The 21,735-nt window shown below is 37.5% G+C and overlaps 1 protein-coding gene across 1 annotated transcript in view; it reads right to left on the reverse strand.

Moving 5' to 3' along the window:
* Positions 1-21,735, reverse strand: part of trappc12 (trafficking protein particle complex subunit 12) — a 46,017-nt gene that overhangs the window by 4,658 nt on the left and 19,624 nt on the right. Inside the window, exons 4-9 of the mRNA XM_007257301.4 lie at positions 19,435-19,548; positions 15,814-15,952; positions 13,678-13,790; positions 12,390-12,462; positions 5,432-5,505; positions 1-12 (exon numbers count right to left, since the gene is read on the reverse strand). The exon at positions 1-12 is cut by the window's left edge and continues 87 nt beyond it. Coding sequence (XP_007257363.3) covers positions 1-12; positions 5,432-5,505; positions 12,390-12,462; positions 13,678-13,790; positions 15,814-15,952; positions 19,435-19,548 — 525 coding nt within the window. The remainder of the gene's footprint in view (positions 13-5,431; positions 5,506-12,389; positions 12,463-13,677; positions 13,791-15,813; positions 15,953-19,434; positions 19,549-21,735) is intronic.

Raw genomic sequence — 21,735 nt, forward strand, 5'->3', positions numbered from 1 at the left:
CAAAATATAATCCTGCGAGTGGGAGGAGAGGACAGGAAGAGGAGTGTGAGGCAAGAAAGGTGTCTAAGGTGTCTGAGTTCTCCAACATTTGATCTAGTCCTTTCATCAAGCTTAGTTTGATGTAGACTTTGATGCAGTTCATATTTTGGAGTTACATTACGGGCCAAAAGTCTAAGACACCATAAGAACTACCCGGAATACCTCAGCAACTCCTAAACAACACCCAGGTAAGACTATGGCCCTGTCCTTACGGAAATGCAAAGTGCAGTTTTATTAAGTTTTCAAAGGACAGATAAAAGGAGCACAAGCGCTCAGAGTTTAGAACAGAATTGGGACACTTCCTCTCACATGCTTTCACCTGTATATGACACCACTGCTTAAACACCACATACCACAGTTTACGCAATGCTGGGTTTCACAGTGCTGCTGCTAATTAAAAAAAATGCTGAGATTCACTCTTCATGTATAATAAAAAAACAAATTACATTTCTTCTAACTGACAAATGGGACCCCTACAGCAGGGGTGGGAAATAGGCTGCCAACGGGTCAAAAACATCTGAATCATGAGGTTGTTTAAACTATAATGAATGGTAATAAAAAAAGAATGCTTCTCTGGCGAGCTTTTGTTTACATTCCTCCCCTGTCTCTCTGTCGCGCTCAACATGACTTTAGTTTCCTCCTACTCTCGTTTTTCTGCCCGTTCTTGGGCTCCCTATCTCCTTATAAGGGCGTTTTTTTCCCAGTTGTGTCCCAATTCACTAGCCAGGGCAGCGGTAGTGTATTGGGACGCGACCCTGGCGACACAGGTCCAATCCCGCATGAGGAGCAGTGTGTTTATTTATTTATTTTCTTTCTTCTTGGGTTTACCTGCTTTGAGATCAACTGTTCTACAATTGAGTTCAACAACCCTCTGGGCTGGAGAACTACTAGTTTGTAGCAGTTCATCCCATTACACTTCATTTTCCACAAAGGATTTTTTTGTGGCAAACTAAAAATAGAAGTATCTGTGCATTCCTAACTGAAATTTCTATACCCTTATAAGAAACTGATTGATTGCAATTGATTGCAACTGCAACAGCAACACGTACAACAACTGTTTGAAGTTTAGTTCTAGAAGATTCTTCTTAAGAGCTATGTTTCTACTTTAATCGGATCCATATGATTCTACTATTCAGATGCCCCTGAAGAACTGAATCTGAAGCTGTGTTTAATTATTCATTCATCCACTTATTTGCATTTTCCAGGTCAGGGTCACAGTGGATCTGGAGCCTACCCAGACTGATTACAGACTCAAGACAGGAAAACCCCCTGGACAAGGCACCGGTCCTTTGCAGGGTACCACACACACATATTCAGTCACACACATTTAAACTCCTCAAAGTGTATTGTGTGACAAGAAACCACAATAATCCAAATAACGTATTTAGGATGTGGTTATTGTTGTTTTTTTTTTTTTATTTATATTTAAATTTACATTTTATGACATTTAGCTGATGCTCTTTTCCAGAGTGACTTACAAGGTTACTCATATTACAGAGCTGTGTCAATGTGGTTTAGTTTAGTTTAGTCATCTTATATAGTCAAATCATAAACATAAATAATTCAGAAGTATGTTAATCAACATATATTTTACATATATTCTACATGTAGTGTTAGGAGTCTTGTCCAAGCACTCACAACCCCAGTACCCCACAGGACATGATGGCTCATTGGCAGGTAGTGGTGTTATCCTCTGCGCCACACCAAATTGGTCTAATGGTAAAATATATGATGGATTTTTGCACCAGGAGTGGCATACAATTATCCAAAAGCAGTGTGTAAAACTGGTGGAAGAGATCATGCCAAGATGCATGAAAACTGTGATTAAAAACCAGGGTTATTGCACAAAATATTGATTTCTTAACTCTTAAAATTTTATGAACATGAACTTTGTTTTCTTTGCATTATTTGAGGTCTGAAAGCTCTGCATCTTTTTTTTTTTTCTTCAGCCATTTCTCATTTTCTGCAAATGCTCTAAATCACAATATTTCTATTTGGAGTTTGGGAGAAATGTTGTCTGCAGTTTATAGAATAAAACAACAATGTTCATTTTACTCAAAAGTATACCTATAAATCAAAAAAATCTAAAAAAAAAAAAAAAAAAAAATCTAAAAAAAAAGACTGATTCTGAAACTGAAGTGGTCTCTTATTCCCCCCCCCCCCCCCCCTGAACTGTACGCATGACTCATGTCCATCCTTTTGGCCTGTAATGTTTGTTTTGTTTGCAACACAATAAAAGTCCTGCAGTAACAACCCTGAGCCAGCAGATGGCACTGCATCTCTGCATTCATTTTTCTCTATTTCTCCTGACAAAGAAAAACAATCGGAGTGCAACGCACAGACCCAGCTCTTCCAAACAACTGAAGGTAGAGCGCCATTCTTCTGGTGACCTTTCTGCAGCCTGACAACAAGCCGGCGCTTTCAGAAACTCCGCACCCAACACTCATCGCTCCTCGGAATGGAGATCACATTTTGGATTGGAGGAATGAAGCATGGGTTGAGTAAATGCCCTTGCTTCTGATCCAATATCCTACGGAAAGCTCATGTCTAGACACCGGGCCGTGAATAGCGGTCAGATGGGTCAAGCAAACAAACACAACGCCTCTCACTTTTATTAAAGCGTATGGCTGGCAGAGGGGAAGTACAACAGTACGAGCCTGGATTTAGCCGACCCCTTCCTAAGCCCCGCCTTAACGTGAGACCTTTAAGAAAAGTGTAAAGCTATAAATAAGGTGCTTATTAATGGGGGAACACACTACACACTTGCAGGTGTTAAAAGAGAGGGAGTTTAGATTCAGGTTTAGTGATGTGAGAAAGAAAATGTGAAGTGGACAAATACTATTTTCTGAATATGGAACATATTTACAGCTAAATCATCAACTCTGTTTGGGTAAAAAAAGTTACAAACATGCAGTAAAACACAAAAATTGCACTTCTGACACTTCTCAAACATCTATTCACAATAACAGAATCTGCGTTCCTAACTGTGCTATAGGGAATAAACCTCCCATGTCTATAATTCATGATAATTACAGGTGTTTGAGTAAATGACGACTATTATAATTTAAATAATGGACCGTTTAAAGTGTAATTACAGGTGGTTGTGATATAACGATTGCTTCCTTTTGTTTACCTGAACAAACCCAATCTCATTCTTCACGCTAGTATGCTGAAGTATGGCCGGGGCATCGCGTTTACGTAATTGACGTCATCGATTATGGAAAAACGGTATGACCATTTGCATAACGTGCGTCAGAACCCATCGCAAAAATAGCTGCTCCCACTGAAAACGGGGTGTGTCTCAAACCGCACACTACCACATTAAGTCCCATTAGAAATGTGTTAATTAATGTAGCAAGCAAAGTATAGAAGTGTGTGGTTTGGGATGCAGGCACACATTTTTCCAAAGAGGAAGCAGCAGCTCCAAAAACAAAACAAAAGTCTAATTATAAAATTACACAACTTCACACATTAATCTAGTTCTAAAACAAATACAACTCGGTTTTATCTGGTATTCAAGTACAAATATTAATATTCCATTTCAGAGAAAGGTTTGCTCTGACACAAATCAGAGGTAACCTGTAATAACAGGGCTATTTTTGTCGCAAAATAATACCCAGAAGTGCCTACTATGTGTTTATATTGAAATATTAAGATAAATAGATATACTTTTGGGTAGAATAAATGAAAATGAGCACACATAAAAAAAATAATTTAGATTACACAGTGACCAATTAGAAAAAATAAAATTAACTAAAAATTGTTTAGACCAGTCAAGATAGATAAAGTCGACAGGTGCATTCCTGTTTTAGAGTCTTTGCAATCTGGAACCAAATTAGTTTAAAGGCCATAGAAAAATAACACTCCACAGCTAATCTAAGGCTAGAAATATACAGTGCTTGCTGTTAACATTCACTAGTGACTAGCGGAAGAGTCAAGTAACAGGCATAGCACAGTTACTGTGAACAGTTACATTCACAATGCTGCCAGCAGTCTACGTGAATGCATTGGGCCAAACAACAAGTATGTCTCTAGCCTTAAGGCCAAACAAAACTATACAGTCATATTGTGAAATTTATAAAAGACTTTTGTTCCTACTGATTGTATGAATCTGTTATATTTATACTATTTTTGAGGACTATAAGGTGCACTTAAAATCCTTTCATTTTCCCAAAAATCAACAGTGCACCTTATGTATAAATTCTACCAGTCAGGTTTTAAGGAGCAGTAAAGCCACACAGCATTATAAGGGTGAGTTATTAGTCAAGTTTCTCCAGCACTAAGGCTGGGTGCAGCAGCATTAGCATTAGCAGCTAACTACAACGCTAGTTCATTCGCTGTTTAGAGGCGAGTATATTGGACTGTAGTCTGCATGTGGATGAACCGCAGGCCGATAGCACCCTGGGTTACCAGAACACTCAGGATTTCTCTGTCTAGCTCTATCGGGCAACATTTATACCCCGCTAGTGCTGCGGTTAGTGGCTATTGCTAATGCTGCTGCACCTAGCTTTAGTGCTGGAGAAACTTCACTAAAAACTCACCTTTAGAAATGTTGGAAATCTAAGCTTACTGTAAATAAACAGAGGCACTTTACTAACCCAAATAAACTGTTTTCAGAAAAGAATTTTGTGTTATTTAACATTGACTTGTGAAGAAAATGTTTTCTTAGGAATTATAGTTTACTTTTCCTTGTTTTACTTGGGCACTTTCCACAGCTTCCCCATTAAAAGCAAAACATGGTGACACCCTTGTTCACTTCGATGTAGGCATCCTTACTAGTGTTGCTTAATGTGCCTTATAATCTGATGCACTTTATGTATGAAAATAGACCAGAAAATATTGTGATACTATTTATACTTATGTAATATTATTATACCCCTAACAATGGCTATGTTCATATTTCAAGCTCCATTACTTAATTCAGATTTTGCTCTTGTTGACCTTCATCTGCCTGTAATGTGAATTAATCTGTCCCTATATGCAAGAATTGATGCGTTTATGCACATATCACAGGTCCAGACAAATCAAATCAAAAATCAATCTGGATGTAATCTAGATATTAAAAAAATTGGATTAGGGCTGGCAGACTTACTATCTAGATTTGAGCCAAAGATACTTAAATCTGGATAGTATTTGAAATTTCCACACAACCCTGAAAGAATCAGATATGTGTAAATCAAAATTGAGGTGAAAAATCTGATTTGAGTCACTTTCAGCCTGGTAATGTGAACAGAGTCTAAGATAAGGACAAAACGGTATCGCATTCATGCTGTTTTTTTAGTCTAGTCGTCCTGCAGCAGGTTGCTGGCAGTGTCTGAGGCTGTGTGTCGTGTGTATCAGCAGGACTACGGTAGTGCTTCTCTGCAGCAGCTCTTCTCCACCACCCACGTACCTTCATCATTAGCAGACAGTTTGCCATGGAGTACATCACCCGGCACAGACGTGACCTCCACAGCTGAATAGAGGCTGCAAGAGAGAGAGAGAGAGACAGAGAGGAAGAGATTGAGAGAGGGGAATAAAAGACAGGAATAGCCAATTGCAGTCTTTCCCTCCTCCCTTCAGCATCACACACCCTTTCCCCCCTTCCAAGCCATCAATTATTTGTCTGTGAGAGGGAATTATGGGGAACGGCGATGGAGGGAAAGACACTGCGACAATCAAATTCATTTTTCCCTCCGGCTTACTGTAGGCCCCGTCGCTGAGTTCATCTGTCCTCATATTATTTTTTGATGTGTGTACTCTGTGTGTGTGTGTGTGTGTGTGTAAGTGTATGTTTGTATATAGCTCCATAAAAGAAAATTACAAGACCACTTCAAAACGATCAGTATCTTCGATTTTATACATGTATTAAAAATTGCAGTAAATAAGGGTACCACTTTAAAATAAGACTACTTTTATAAAGGGTTTATAAATGGTTTACAATTAGTTTATTAATGGTTACTAATTAGGTTGTAAATGCCTTAATAACTGATAAATAATCATCAGTTCTAACACATAATTAGAAAGGGCAACAATGACCTGTTATTTGGCAAATAGTGAACCCACAGCCATTTATATTGTTGTCCTTTATAATTATGTGTATAATGATTTTTATGGCATTTACAACCTAATTAGTAACCATTAATAAACTAATTGTAAACCATTTATAAACCCTTTATAAAGGTAGTCTTATTTTAAAGTGGTACCTAAATAAGAACTTGTCAAAATAAAAAAAACAAATATGCATTTCGACCTCAAATAATGCAAAGAAAACTAATTCAACAATTTTTTAACAATGTTTTAAGAGTTCAAAAAACAATATTTGGTGGAATAACCCTGATTTTAATCACACCTTTCATGTGTATTGGCATGCTCTCCTCCACCAGTTTTTCACACTGATTTTGGGCGACCTTAAACCACTCCTGGTGCAAAAAATTTGAGCAGTTCAGTTTTGTTTAATGGCTTGTGACTATCCATCTTTCTCTTGATTATATTCCAGAATGGAGCATTGTCCTGCTGGAAAACAACAGTCCTCAGAGAGAGAGGGAAACATTGCCAGAGCAGAAGGAAGCAAGGTTTCTTCCAGGATAAGCTTGTATGTAGCTTGATTTATGCATCTTTCATAAAGATAAATCTCTCCAATTCCAGCCTTGCTGGAGCATCCCCAGATCATCACCAATCCTCCACAAAATGATCTTTCTTCAGTCCTTTAAGGTCCAATCCTTATGGTCCTTTTCAAAGTTCAGCCTGGCTCTTTTTGCTTCTCAACCTCTACGAGCGTGTTTCCAACTGTTCTTTCCATGTGCCTTAACCCAGCTGTCATTTGCCATTCTTTTTGTAGGTCACTTGATGTCACTTGCAGTTGAGGACAATCTCCAGACCTAAGCCCTATCAAAAACCTCTGGAATATAATAAAGAAGAAGATGGGTGATCACAAGCCATCACATAAAGCTGAACTGCTTAAATCTTTGCACCAGGAGTATAAGGCATAAGGTCCCCCAAAAGCAGTGTGAAGGACGGGTGGAGAGCATGCCAAGATGCATAAAACTCATGATAACATTAGTATGTTTTTTTTCTAAATGAATAAGAACTTGTTTTCGTTGCATTATTTAAGGTCTGAAAGCACTGCATCTTTTTTGTTATTCCAATCATTTCTTATAGTTTCTGCAGATAAATGCTCTAAGACAATATGTTTTTATTTGGAGAAATGTTATCAGTGGTTTACAGTATATAGTTATAAAATAGTACAATTAGAAAAACTGATTATTTAAAGTGGTACCTTAATTTCTCTGGAGCTGTGCATATACTGTGCATGTTTGTGTATAGCTTGTGTGTGTTTAACAGAAAGAAGGGGAGTGAGTTGTGTTGAGATGTAGCAGCTAGAGTGCATCTGGTGTCTGTTGAAGATGAAGAGATGAAGAGGGACTAGAGAAAGATGGAAAAACTGAGGAGAGTACAGTGAAGAAGAGGAGAGGAGGAGAGGAGAGAAGAGGAATGGAGAGGAGAGGCTGGCAACTCAAGCCGCAATTTACTGTGGTAAAAGATGAAAAAGATGAGAAAAAAAAAAAGAACAAAGACTGCACTTCTAATAAGCAATTCACAGTGACGGAATCTGTGCTCCTCAGTGAGCACAGCTGTGTCTCTTTGGAGGAGCTGTTCTGTCTCTAGAGGATAAAACATCAAAACCTGTAAACATTTCATTACGACAACTGCAGGCATGTGAATGAATTAAACAATCTAGCAGCACTCAAATACGGAAATGATTAAAGTAGTGACCAATAATGCAGGAAGCTGTGATGCTCCATGTAGCCTACAATCAAAAACAACAGATAAGCATCACATCAGGCAGGAAAATGCTAGAAATGTGTTCAGAGATGTCAATCATTTTCTTCCAGGACTTTTCCAGGTCCATTACAACATCTACATGCAAATCTATAAACCACATTGTACATACAAATGAAAGTTATGAAAGAGAGTTTATCCTAATTTTGTTGAAGTAAATGCTTCTAATGTCTACTACTAAGTTAGGATTCCTTTTATATTTGCAGTATCACCAAGAGTGTAAGTGAGGTCAGGATGTGGGATGATCACCCCAAACCTCATCCCCAACTCCATTCAGGTCATTTAAATAAATAAATAAAACGTTTTTACAGACCCAAATCAGAAAAGGTGGTAAAATATGCAAAATGAAAGAAAAAAAAAAATCTTTTTTTACATTTCCCTTTTACTTTTATTTGATCACAGACAGTATTAACCCAAGTTAGTGTATGTATGTTTTAACTGGTAAACTTACCAGACTTTTTCGCACTATAAGGCACACTATCAATAAACGTCTATTCTCTGGTCTATTTTTTTATACATAAGGAGCAATGGTGCATTTTAATGGACAGTATTTACTAGACAGTATTTACACTAAGTTTAGATTTGCAATATTTTCCAACATCGCGATTAGCAGCATCGCTAGCCGCAGTAGGCAGCCGCGGTTAGCAGCAGTGTTCGCCACGGTTAGCAGTGCTTAGCACTAGTGAATGCGAGTGTTCCGATAAGTGTTCCTGAGTGTTCCGATAAGCCAGGGATAGCAGTTCGTTCGCTTGTTTTATTATGGTAAATACGCAGACTACAGTCCAATATGCTCACCTGTGAACAGCGAAAAGGCTAGCGCTGTGGTTAGTTGCTAATGCTAATACTGCTCCCCCCTCAGTGCTGGAGAAACTTTACTGAAACTACTGTATAACGCTGCACTTCAGCGGAGTGGCTTTACTGCTCCTTAATACCTGACTGGTAAAATTCATACATAAGATGCACTGGATTTTAAGATGCACTGATAAAGTGTTCTAGGTGTTATTTTGTCACATTCTTCCTGCAAATGCATCTTAAGGTGTGCAACAGTACGGGGTCATTATCACATATTTATTTCCAAATTCTCCTTCCTCTACAGGGGACAGATCAGCATGTGGTTTTGCATTGTCTTGTTTAAAACTCCATGGAACTACATAAAGTATACTGTACTTATTTTAGTTTTTTGAGCTTTCCATGCTGTCCCAATGTTTTCTGATTTGAGGTTGTAAAAAAGATTTTTCCATGTGTATCCTATTTTGTTTGCATGACTGTAAGTAATGTTAGTGCTGCTATGTTATAAAATTACAACTCCACCAGCAAGCTGGTTACATAATCTGCTTTTATTTAGAATGCTATTTATTATCAGGGCTTTTCTAAGAGCTTCTCAGGCTGATCTTTAACCTCTAAATCTGACCACAGGACCACCAGTGCTGAGAGGGAAGAGGCCAGCACTAGTTCAGAGAGAGGTTTTAGCCTCCTCCACACTCATGGCCCAGGGTGAGAGCAGAGGAGGGAAGTGAGGCACCAGCCAGGAACAGCAAAGCACTAGGCCACCAAGCTCTCAGCACTTGGCAGAGTCTCTAGAGACATACAGGCTACAAGACCCTCCACACGGGACACCACATCATAGACTCCACTCTACACACATTCGTCTTCATATCCACCAGAACCAGAACTCCACCAAGCTCTGTGCTGCGAGTTATTCGAGTACAGAGGATTTATAGAGGTGTCAACTTTCTGGCCTGACTCTAAAACACATCAGATACAAACAGCAGCAGTGTGAAGTTGCTCCGCCCGGTAATCCTGTTATTTCACTCACTGCCCACTCGTTAATAAGAAAAACAGATTCTCAGTTTTCTCCTCATTGATTCTTGTAATATGTTATCGCATTCTATTAGCCCTAATTTATTTTGTAATATGTTGTTTTTGAGCTTCATTGAGTTGTACAGTAATGTGATAGCAGCTTTGAGGAAATACGAATGGGCTTGAAAAACACAGGGTCCTATTGTACAGCCAGCACAAGGTGTGTTGAGATGCTCTTTGCTATCTTATACCCCATTAACAGTCTATTTTCACGCCATGCATTTAATAACTGCGTTAGAGTTTAGGAATAAATCTATACTGATGGATGTGGTGGTCTGGAAGTGAGGTTTGTTCAGGTTCACACACAGACAAATGCACTGCAGTGCGCAAACCCGACTTTCAACTCAACAATAAACAAAATAAAGAATAAAACAACATTGATGTTCTTTTAAATGAGCTGCTGGCGTTCCTTCACAGTGTGAATGCGCAGGTCAGCTTCCTCTGTTGAGACGCACAAAGGCGCTGCACTGTTAAGATACGAATGTGCCAAAGTCAGAGCTCACCTGGCTCTTAAAGGGAATGATGACCGGCACACTGATTGGTTTATTTCACATTACACCCAAAATTAACCACATCCATGTTTAATTAAGAGAATTAATACATGCCTTTTGTGCGTTTTAAGTCCTAAATCCAGCTGCGTGATGCGCAATTGACCGCTATGCTACAGATGACTAAAATAGAGCCTAAACTGTTTGCATTGCAATTTAGGTTGCATTTACACTAAACGCTCACTGAACCTTCAGTTAGTTCTAAACAAAACAAAATTAGGTGTAAAAGATGTTGCAAACCATGGTCTGAACTGAACTAGAGCTTAGATTTCTTGCCCGAACCACCACTTTCCTTGGAACGGGTCTGGTCAGGCTCAGTTTTTTATGTTATTTTTATTGTATATAAACACATGCCATGATAATCACAATAAAGCAATGTAGAAAAATAAAATGTAGTTTTAAATAAAATGTTGCACAAGTACAATCACGCAGTGAGCTCTGCACACGTTAGCTTTTCAACTTGTCAGTATGTAGCCTTATTGCTGTATTTTGTGTTTTGAACTAAGGCTATATGCCTAAAATAAATAAAAAAATGTTTGTTCAGAAAGTGTTTTATATTCTTAAACATTGTTAATTATATTAGAGTAGCCAAATGTCATTGTAAATTAAGTTATTGTTCTTGGTCTATTTCAGTTTAACGAGTGTGCACTGCATAGACTTATTACTGTTTTATGTGTTTTGAACTAAGGTTATATGTTTAAGTGTTTGTTCTTAAAGTATTTTATATTTTTAAAAATTGTTAATTAAATTAGAGTAGAGGGGGAGATCGGTTATTGGTAAACATTTTTTTTTAAATAATAGGTCTATGCTTCTTCAGTGTTGCAGTGTTAATTATCACCATTCTGAACAGATTTTGCTCATTCAAACAGCCTGAAAATATAATTTATAAAAACGCTTGGGGCGGGTCCAGCTCGGGCAGAAAGTGCCAAGTATTGGTCTCTGCAGACCGGAGTAGTGGGCGTGTCGAAAGGTATGGGCGTGTCGAAATGTGTAGGCGTGTCGAAAGGTGGTGTGTGCAATAGAGTGGGCGGGTCAAAACTTTACTGCCGAAAAGGATTAAATACACTTATCACTAACACTAATCACAACTCCACCAATTTTTACCCGATTTTCACACAGTTTGGTTTGTTACATACAGCAGACATGTAGTAATGATTCAGGACGCTGTCACACATTACAAATATGTGCTGAAATACTTTATATTATGTTCTTTCACAAAGACAGACATATGGTATGGCATATGTGTATAAATTAATTAATTTTATATTTATATGTACATAGACACACGCAAAAACACACACACACACACACACAAATATATATATATATATATATATTGTTAAAGAGCATAATATAAAGTATTTAAGCAGGAAAGCACGTATTTGTAATGTGTCACAGCGTCCTAAATCATTACTACTGCTGTATGTAACAAATCAAACCGTGTGTAAATCGGGTAAAAATTTGTAGAGTTGTGAATATTATATGTTTTTTAAACTCCTTCCTCAGTGTAAATAAATCCACTGGGACGCATGGTTGCCAACTCCAAAATGGCGGCCATGCTGAAACGTCAGCTCCAATAGACCAATAGACGACCACCTTTCGACATGCCCACACCTTTCGACTTTGCAGTCTAAAATTTTTTTTTGGAAGTTTCAGACTTTCAGATCATTATCATCATAATAAGGTAGTTGGATGTCAGAACTGAGAATGACTCAATCATCTGGTCTAGCTTTTATCCAAAAACTGAACATCTTACAAGTTTCCAACCCTGGTGTTTCTGGAGTAGACCAGCCCGTCACACTGCCCTGTGTTCCCTGCTCCAACACACACTGGTCAACTCAGAGAGTTTGTTAATTAGCTGATTAGCTGGATCAGGTGTGTTGGGAGCTGGGAAAACACTTAAATATGCAGGACAGCGGGTCCTTCAGAACCAGGGTTAGGAACCTCTAGAACTCCTGCATGCAGCTCATTTATAAAGCTCATACCGCAGTACGGTCCCTGGTTAAAACTGTATTACCTGCAGTACATTTTATATAACGTTCAACAACTCTCAACATCATATAGACAATCCTCAGCATCCCTCCTGTAATAAATAAAGGAGCACTGGGATGAAAGCAGTACCTTGCCTGTTCTCCTGAGTCAGGGTCATCATACTGCCGTCCTCGGCCAGGCCCTCCTCCAGATTAGCCAGGATCTGCCCACAGACGAGAACAAAGTCAGAGCCTGAGAGTGAGCTAATCACACTATTTTTCAGGTAATCTGTTGTTATATTCAAATATATAATAATTTATATTTAGAAAAAAAGTTTTTATCCAACATTTCCAACATATTCAAGTAACTAATTATAAATAATTCACTGCAATTCTCGATTAATAGAAATCTAAGTAATCATTACATTAAGTAGTGTACAGTAACGATTTGATCAATTTCATTTTATGTTACGCTCAATGTTTACAGTTTCCCAAATATTTTCCCATTATTGCTTATATAGTGCATTTATTTAAGTCTAACAAATACAGCTCTGAAAAAAATAGGAGACCACCCTTTGTAAATGAAGAGTTTCTTTGTTTTTACCATATTGAAAACCTCTGGAATATAATCAAGAAGAAGATGGATGATCACACGCTATCAAACTAAGAATTTTGGCACCAGGATTAAAGGCATAAAATGATCCAAAAGCAGTGTGTAAGACTGGTGGAGGAGACAATGCCAAGATGCATGAAAACTGTGATTAAAAAACAGGGTTATTCCACCAAATAGTGATGTCTGAACTTTTAAAACTTTATAATTATAAACTTGTTTTCTTTGCATTTGTTGAGGTCTGAAAGCTCTGCTGTTTTTTTTTTTGTTATTTCAGTCATTTCTCATTTTCTGAAAATAAATGCTCTAAATTACAATATATTTATTTGGAATTTGGGAGAAGTGTTGTCCGTAGTTTATAGAATTACTCAAATATATGCCTATAAATAGCAAAATCAGAGAAACTGATTCAGAAACTGAAGTGGTCTCTTATTTTTTTCCAGAGCTATATAACATTTTTTATTTTGCATTGTTGTAAGAATAATATTACATGTAATATTATTAAGAGTATACAATATATTTTTTAAGTGTCACTCATATTACTAGTAAATTATTTAGCTTAATTCAGCATTACTGGCAATGGCTAATTGCCAGAAATGTTATTATTTTTTTTAATAAAAAAAATTGAGCAATAAATATGGATGGTAGACACAACCACTGAAAATGAATGAATCTTCTAATATTAGAATGAAATATTAGATATTTACACCACATGTGAGAGGATTTCTCTTGCTAAGTTGTAATTTTTGCAGTATATTCAGCACAGCAGAGACGAGGCAGGCAGTACGCTGGAAAAGTTCTGGACCGGGGGTGGGCTGAATTCACTCACTTTCTGACAGACGCTTCTCATGCTGTGCAGGCGGTCGAGAGACTCCTGGGGCTTGTTTAAGTACTGAGGCAGTTCAGCGTGCAGCACTCGCATGGAGAACGGCACCATCGAGCCTGAACAAACAAAAACACAACTTCAGACACGTCCATGACTGCTTAAAAGTTTAAAATCAATAATGTAAAGCCTTAAAGTTTTACTACAGATCAATGTACAGAATGTATACAAATAATATGCTACTACTGATGCTAGTGCAAGAACCAGGTTTCATGTAATTAGTAGTATAATAACTATTATAACAGGCAAACGTAAAAAAAGATGCATCTTTCTATATGTCTAGAGTAATAAACAGATGTGTAGATGTGTAGAATCTAAAATGAATGAGAAACATCTTCAGTGCATTAAATATGTTGGTTCCAGAATATCATGTTTTTAGTTTGTTTTACATACTTTAAATAGAAAAGTGCATTTCCAAAGGAAACGCAACATGGCTCCCACGTTTTGCTATGATGGTTGCTATGGTGTAGCTAAGTAGTTGCTAGGTGGTTGCTAAAGTGATTGCTAAGGTCTTGCCCAGTGGTTGCTTGAAATAAGTAAATCTGCATAAGGTGCAAGTGATATATTTTTGCCAATAAGTTTTTGCCAGACTATTTATTTAAATTACTGTAATGCAGCATTATAAGTTAAATTTCTTTCATAATCCGTTTTTCAAGAATGCGCATTTCTTGCTCTCGGGCTCCCCCTTCACTCGGAAATATAATTTGCACTTTCTGCCACCAGAATAAATAAGTGAATAAGGCAAGAGCTAGAAAGCGGACAATAAAAGTGATTTAGGTGATGTTAAGAATTGATCCAAAAACTTTAATGTGTCAATTTAGTAAAATTTTCCAAGTTTTGCCCAAACTTTGCTTTGTTTGGATTTGGCCAAGTATAACAAACTATGCGTTTATTTTTTTTTATTTATGCCTCCCTCCCAAAAAGTACAAGCAAATACTACCATTTTAACTTCATGAACTTAATCCTATTTTAATATGATTAACTAGATTGGTTTTAACACCACAAACGTAAATGTCACCTTAAATTGATTCTTTTATTTTACATTTAAATATCCATTAATAAAATCTTCAGTATAAAGAATGAAACATGTGATTAATCGCAGTTGATTATAGCAAACTGTTGGATTAATTAGGTATTTTTTAAAAACTGATTGATAGATAAAACCTTTACTGTTCCTTCTCACTTCTCTCCTTCTCTCAGCATTTATCATCATTTTCCTCTTCTTCTATCTCTCCAATAAGTTGAGATGTGTGCGGACGACCTCAGCGTCGGCTTTGATCGGCTAACTCTTTGATATGTGGAGGATGCCCGAGGCTGTGTGCCGGGTTGAGAGGTCATCTGACCCAGACAGGACCGGCCTTAATGCCTGCTCTGATTGCCTCGGCTCTTTAAAGGAGTCTGAGGCACAGAGCACAGTGCTGCAGTGGTCAGTGTATTACTCTGTCATTTATACCTTGTAAGGAATCTTTAGAGAGCTGAACAATCACAAGTCTTCTTGGAATGAACTACATGAAAAGTTCCTATGCAGTGTAGGTATTGAGCGGGAAATGGAGAATAACTATTCATTTCCTTCAGAACTGTGAACTTCTGCATAGCTACGAGGCCTTTTCACAGTGGAAATTTAATTAGACCCTTTGTATTTCAAAGCAAAGCCACGTGTGAGGTTGTCATTTTTCCCTTCGATTCCTGTTGTGCTGGTTATTGACGTGAAACTGAAAGCGGAAAAAGACAAACACCAGCAGTCAAAGAGAGTAAATGGCCTACAGCTGTGACCAAACCTGCTTCTTTTTTTCCTGCACCTTTTTCATATAATACGGTCTAAGACACGCACCCTCGGTCATATTACAATTCCATTAAACGTTTCTTTCACCCTCAGCGACAGTATGTTAAAAAGCCTTTCAAAGCCCCTCGTCTGCACCTGTGTTTCAGACCCCTCCTCCATCCATTCTTTCAATCAGGTGGTATTGTATATGAATATACAGGCACTTGCCATTTAACCATTTCTTAATATATCTATCAATGAATGAATAAATGCGTTCTTTCTGAATATAAAAGCAGCACACTGAGCTTCTCAGAAGTTACCTCGTCTTCCCGGGTACACTGTAGGATAGTATTCATAGTACAGGTCCGGCTGGTCCACATTTCCAAAAGGCTCAAACTCCAGTTCAGCATTCTGGAACAGGTTCAGCTTAACCAGCAGAGCCAGGCGCACAAACCACAGCTGTGAGGACACAGGGAAGAGACCAGCTGACATTAAGCTTACATAACCATATAACCAATGATATACCAAACTGATATAGATAGTAGGATTGCAACTGTTTATATTAGTAATCAAAAAATCAAGCAATTATTTTCAAGATTAATCAAGTACCCTGAGTTTCCAACAATTATAAATTTGAGTTTAAAAGAGTGCAATTATACGTAACTGAACAAGAACAAACCATGCATAACCTTTCAAATATGACAAAATACTAGGGGTGGGTCAAAATCATTTTCATTTGTGATTTATTATTAATTTGTGGCGACAAATATCAATATTTTTACTGAAACATAGACCCTCTTAATTCACCAAGACTCACCCCCAGCTATTTAGCACTAACTTTTTTTTTATTCCACAGGAATAATAAAAGGGTTTGATAAAAAAAAAAATTTACAGTCATTTTTTACATATTCCATTCAGTTTCACAAGCTTCATTAATGCAAGATCTTATTGCAAAACTGGATCGAAATAAATTGTGTGACATTGCAGAAGCTTGTTGAAACAATGGCACAGCGAATGTGTGCTGCAATCAAAGCTAAAGGCGGTTTAACAAAATATTTGAGCGTGTGACCTTTTTGTTTTTTTTGGTGGCGACTTTTTTTTTTTGGCCAGGCAGAGTAATATTTTTACAAAAATATATTGCTACTATCCAAATAATTATGGGAATTAGTGTATATACATAATTTACGCACCAAGTATTCAAGTATAGTATGTTCTTGCAGACACTGAATAGTGAATTCTGTCTTTAAACATACAGCTCTGGAAACTTAACTTGGATCACTTAAATGATTAATTATGAGTTTCTTTGATTTTACTAAATTGAAAACCTCTGGAATATAATCAAGAGGAAGATGGATAATTACAAGCCATCAAACCAAACTGAACTGCTTGAATTTTTGCAGCAGGAGTGGCATAAAGTTATCCAAAAGTAGTGTGTAAGACTGGTGGAGGAAAACATGCCAAGATGCATGAAAACTATGAAGATGAGTTATTTCAGCAAATATTGCTTTCTGAACTCCTAAAACTTTATGAATATGAGATTGTTTTCTTTGCATTATTTGAGGTCTGAAAGCTCTGAATCCTTCTTTGTTATTTCAGCCATTTCTCATTTTCTGCAACTAAATTTCTCTAAATTAGTTTACAGGATTTTACTCAAACATATACCTATAAATAGCAAAATTATGGAAACTGAGTGGTCTCTTAATTTTTTCCAGAGCTGTATATATTCCTTAAATAGCCCATAAATACAGAAGCAACAAGACAGAGAAATGGATATTCAAAGTGAGAATCATCTGAAGACCCAGTCTAACTCTTTAGTCTAATGTGGATTTCACAGCCTGTAGGGCTGGAACTTTTATACTGCAAGTCAGTAGTTTTCTGTTAACAAAGGGAGAGTGAGGAGAGTGTAATGTATGCATGTGTGCCACTGGAGGTTAAGACATCAGAGAGATGGAGCTCTTTGATATGGCCGACATGCCAGCCAATGGGAGATGGGTATATTTGCGTGGACAGAGTGGGCGTAGGGCCAGAGAGCCGAGCTACAGTGCTACTTCAAACACTCGGAGCGTTAGCACTGAAACAGCACACACTGCACACACCTTTATCTGAGGTGCCAACACACCTTCCTCATGAGCAAATCACAGCACTTCAGAGAGAATACCGATGTGCTTATTATTCTGAATAATGGGCTACATAAATAACACCGTGTTGGGATACAGTACACGTTTTACATCCCCATGTGGCACCTATAAACATTTCACTAGAGCTGTGTTATACTGCTGCTCAGTGTGGTATATGAAAAAAGAACAAGATAATTAGATACAATGCCCATCATCTAGCATTAAAAAAATTATCAGTTTGCCATAGATTCACAACCGAACACTAACTACTAACTATTTTAAGCTATTTAAAATATCTTTCCCTGGCAGAGTGTGTTAATTTAATGTAAAAGCAATGATATTTGATAAGATAGAAATAATGTTAGAATAAAAAGTAGTGATGTGAACAACACAGCTCTGGAAAAAAATAAAAAGGTCACTTCAGTTTCTGAATCAGTTTCTCTGATTTTGCTATTTATAGGTACATGTTTGAGTAAAATTAACATTGTTGTTTTATTCTATAAACTTTGGACAACACATCTCCCAAATTCCAAATAAAAATATTGTCATTTAGAGCATTTATTTGTAGAAAATGAGAAATGGCTGAAATAACAAAAAAGATGCAGAGCTTTCAGACCTTAATAATGCAAAGAAAACAAGTTCATAATTATAAAGATTTAAGAGTTCACAAATCAATATTTAGTGAAATAACCCTGTTTTTAATCACAGTTTTCATGCATCTTGGCATGTTCTCTTCCACCAGTCTTACACACTGCTTTTGGATAACGTTATGCCACTCCAAAAATTCTAGTCGTTCAGCTTGGTTTGATTGCATGTGATCATCCATCTTCCTCTTGATTATATTCCAGAGGTTTTCAATGTGGTAAAATCAAAGAAACTAATCATTTTTAAGTGGTCTCTTATTTTTTTTCCCCAGAGCTTTCAGTGTGGTTGTTTAACCGTTTCCTAACTTTCCAGTTAGAAAACCCAGCATCACTAAAACACTTGTTTTAAAATGTAACTTGGCTCACAAGCAATTTATTAGGTTAAATGAAAATAAATTAGAAAATATATTTTCCAGGATTTGCAAACATGAATTCATATATGTATTATGTTACATCATATTATCTTATGTTATATTATTTTTCAAAAGTGAGGCACACTGGTTTCAAAATTGCTCTTTGACAATGACTAATGTCTATTTTTAAAGGAATTAATTAATGAATTCATTTTTGCAGAAAGTTGCAGCAACACTTAAATTAAAAACACTGTTCTATGCATGAGAGAGTATCTGAATAGCTCTTTTTAAGAATCTGCAACTGATGATGCATTTTGTCTGTGTGTCTAAACATTGCAATAAATAGTGCTTATTGTGCCTTTAAATATTGTGATACAATTTATTTATTATTATTATTATTTTTTTTTTACCATATAGCTCGGCTCTACCTGTACGTTGCTTAAGATGTTATACATACATATATGTAGCAGAAAAAAACAAACTTTTTACTCTTGCTTAAATACTTGTCTTTTATTATAAAATCGTAAAGTAAAGACTGAAGTAGATTAGCTTATGATCCACCCTCATTTTTTCTCACTTTTGTAACTCAAATGTAGCAGAATAAATAAATAAATAAATAAAAACAGCAAGCAAGGTGTCCCCAGACTTTTGAACCCCAGCTGTGCTTAATGTTGATCAACCTCTAGTGACCTCCTCCAGCTCAGGTTCGAGCCAGCATTGTAAATAACTACTCCACAGGACCTTCTCTTCTGGTCATGGCATGCGGTCAGCAGTCTGGCCAGTGTCCTGAGACTACATAACCCAGGTGGCTGTGGTGCTTCGCTCACCTGCAGGGAGTCGGTGGTGTGGCTGGTGGGTTGGCCGCTCTTGCCGTAGCCTTGGCCGTGAGCCGTCAGCAGTCTGCCAGTCAGGTCCACCGCTGCCCTCCAGTTCTTGGTGCTCTTGTTGGTGCGTGGGACAAGGTGAGAGAGAAATGAACCCATTAAGTCAACAGCTGCTCACACAGGAGGAGAGGGTGTATTGCATGTGTGTTGAGTGTGTGTGTGTGTGTGTGTGTGTGCAGCACTGTCCCCCTCATCCGTAATGATGACAAGGTCACAGTGGCCACCCTCTTTAAAGCAGAATGTTATTCATTACAGCCAGACCTTTAGCTAAGGGCCTAAGGAGTTATAGCAGCAGCATAAAACAGTATCAGTAGTAGTGGCTCTATCTGTGAGCACAGTCTTTATTGCAGCAGTGCAAACCGGGCGCTGACATTATAGACATCATTATGGAGTCAGGGCAGAACGATACTGAGGAAAATGTCACAGTGTCATTAAAGATTGCATATCTTTATTGATAAGTATCTGTATGAAGTTATATTGGTGGAAAATGCTCGGATCGGATATAGGGCTTCAAATTTTGGGGAAAATTTCCATAGCAATATATTTTGTTGTACATACCTTCTTATTAAAAAAATAGATTTTTTTTCTTCCTACATTGTAAATGAATACTGAAGTTATCACAACTATTAAGGAACACATAATGAATCATGTAGTAACTTAAAAGTATAAAACAAACCAAAATCTTTAAATTTATCTGGGGTGGTGTTAACTTGCACTTTCTAAGGCTGGTAACTCTAAGAAACTCATGCTGTGTAATAGACGTGACTCTTGCTCTTCCATTCCTGGGGGGGGTCCTGATGAGAGCCAGTTCCATCATAACATTTTTGATAGTCTTTCAGACTGCACTGTCAAATTTCTTGAAATTCTTTTTCAACTTCAATTCTTAAAAGTATTTTTGTCTTTGAGAAGATGGATTCGTACATTACTTAAATAGGGCTTTTCACTGTATACCAACTCTATTATTACTCAATTATTTGGTAGTAAAATAAGCACAGTTCAGCACAGCTGTTAACTGAAAGCCATTCTATGTGGCTCTACTTCAAAAAGATGTAATCTAAGCAAGAGGTGCTTCTTTGAAGAATCTAAAACATAAAATAAATTCTGGTTTGCTTTTTTACACAATTTTGTGTATTAAATAATTCCATATGTTTCTCTTCATAGTTTCAATAACTTTTTTTTTACAATGCAGAAAAAAAATCACTAAATTTAAAACCTGTCCAAACACTTGACATTGTCATTTTATTTGTACTGTTTCCAAGATTAATGTAAGATAAGCAATAATGTAAGATTACATCTTTATAATCTTCCATATAATCTATACAATCACTGTAGCCACTGCTGCTCTGTTCTGTCCCTTCACTCGTTCCCTCATTTGATGTGCTTCTCTTTCCCACTGCACTCTCTTGCCTCTGTCCATCCAAGTCCTGCTAACTCTCTCTCTCTCTCTTTCCCCCTCTTTTTCTGCACTCCCTCCTCTGGCGTGTGTCTCCCTGGTTCACTCTCTGCAGCACTGGTGCCTCTAAATCTTCATTAGAGTGGGAAATGAAGCTGAAAACGACTGGCAGGGAAATGGGCAAAAGCAGCTGCAGCCACTGAGACAGAACATAAAAAAGTCAATGCAAGTGGAAATGGAGGTCCATTATGATGTACTGCAAATTCGGGGGTTTGCAAGGTAACCGCAAAACAGATAAAGTATTTGTTTTATGCTTGGCTTAAGAGGGCACACGAGCATGCTGCTGCTGCTGCTGCTGCACACTGCACCATAATGCAGCGAGTGGCACTGTTCAGTGAAAAAGAACTTGTGCCCAAACTTATGTAAGACCAACGTGACGGACAATCAAGTTTACTAACTTTCAGCTGCTAAAGCTAACTTTATAAAATGTATTATCTACTACAGGGGTTGGACAATGAAACTGAAACACCTGTCATTTTAGTGTGGGAGGTTTCATGGCTAAACTGGAGTAGCCTTGTGGCCAATCCTTATTAATTGCACATTGCACCAGTAAGAGCAGAGTGTGAAGGTTCAATTAGCAGGGTAAGAGCACAGTTTTGCTCCAAATATTGCAATGCACAAAACATAAAGTTCAAAAGAGGACAAATTGTTGGTGCACGTCTTGCTGGCGCATCTGTGACCAAGACAACAAGTCTTTGTGATGTATCAAGAGCCACGGTATCCAGGGTATACCACCAGCATACCACCAAGAAGGACCAACCACATCCAACAGGATTAACTGTGGACGCAAG

The sequence above is a fragment of the Astyanax mexicanus genome, chromosome 14, assembly GCF_023375975.1.
Source record: "Astyanax mexicanus isolate ESR-SI-001 chromosome 14, AstMex3_surface, whole genome shotgun sequence".
Taxonomy (NCBI): Eukaryota; Metazoa; Chordata; class Actinopteri; order Characiformes; family Acestrorhamphidae; genus Astyanax; species Astyanax mexicanus.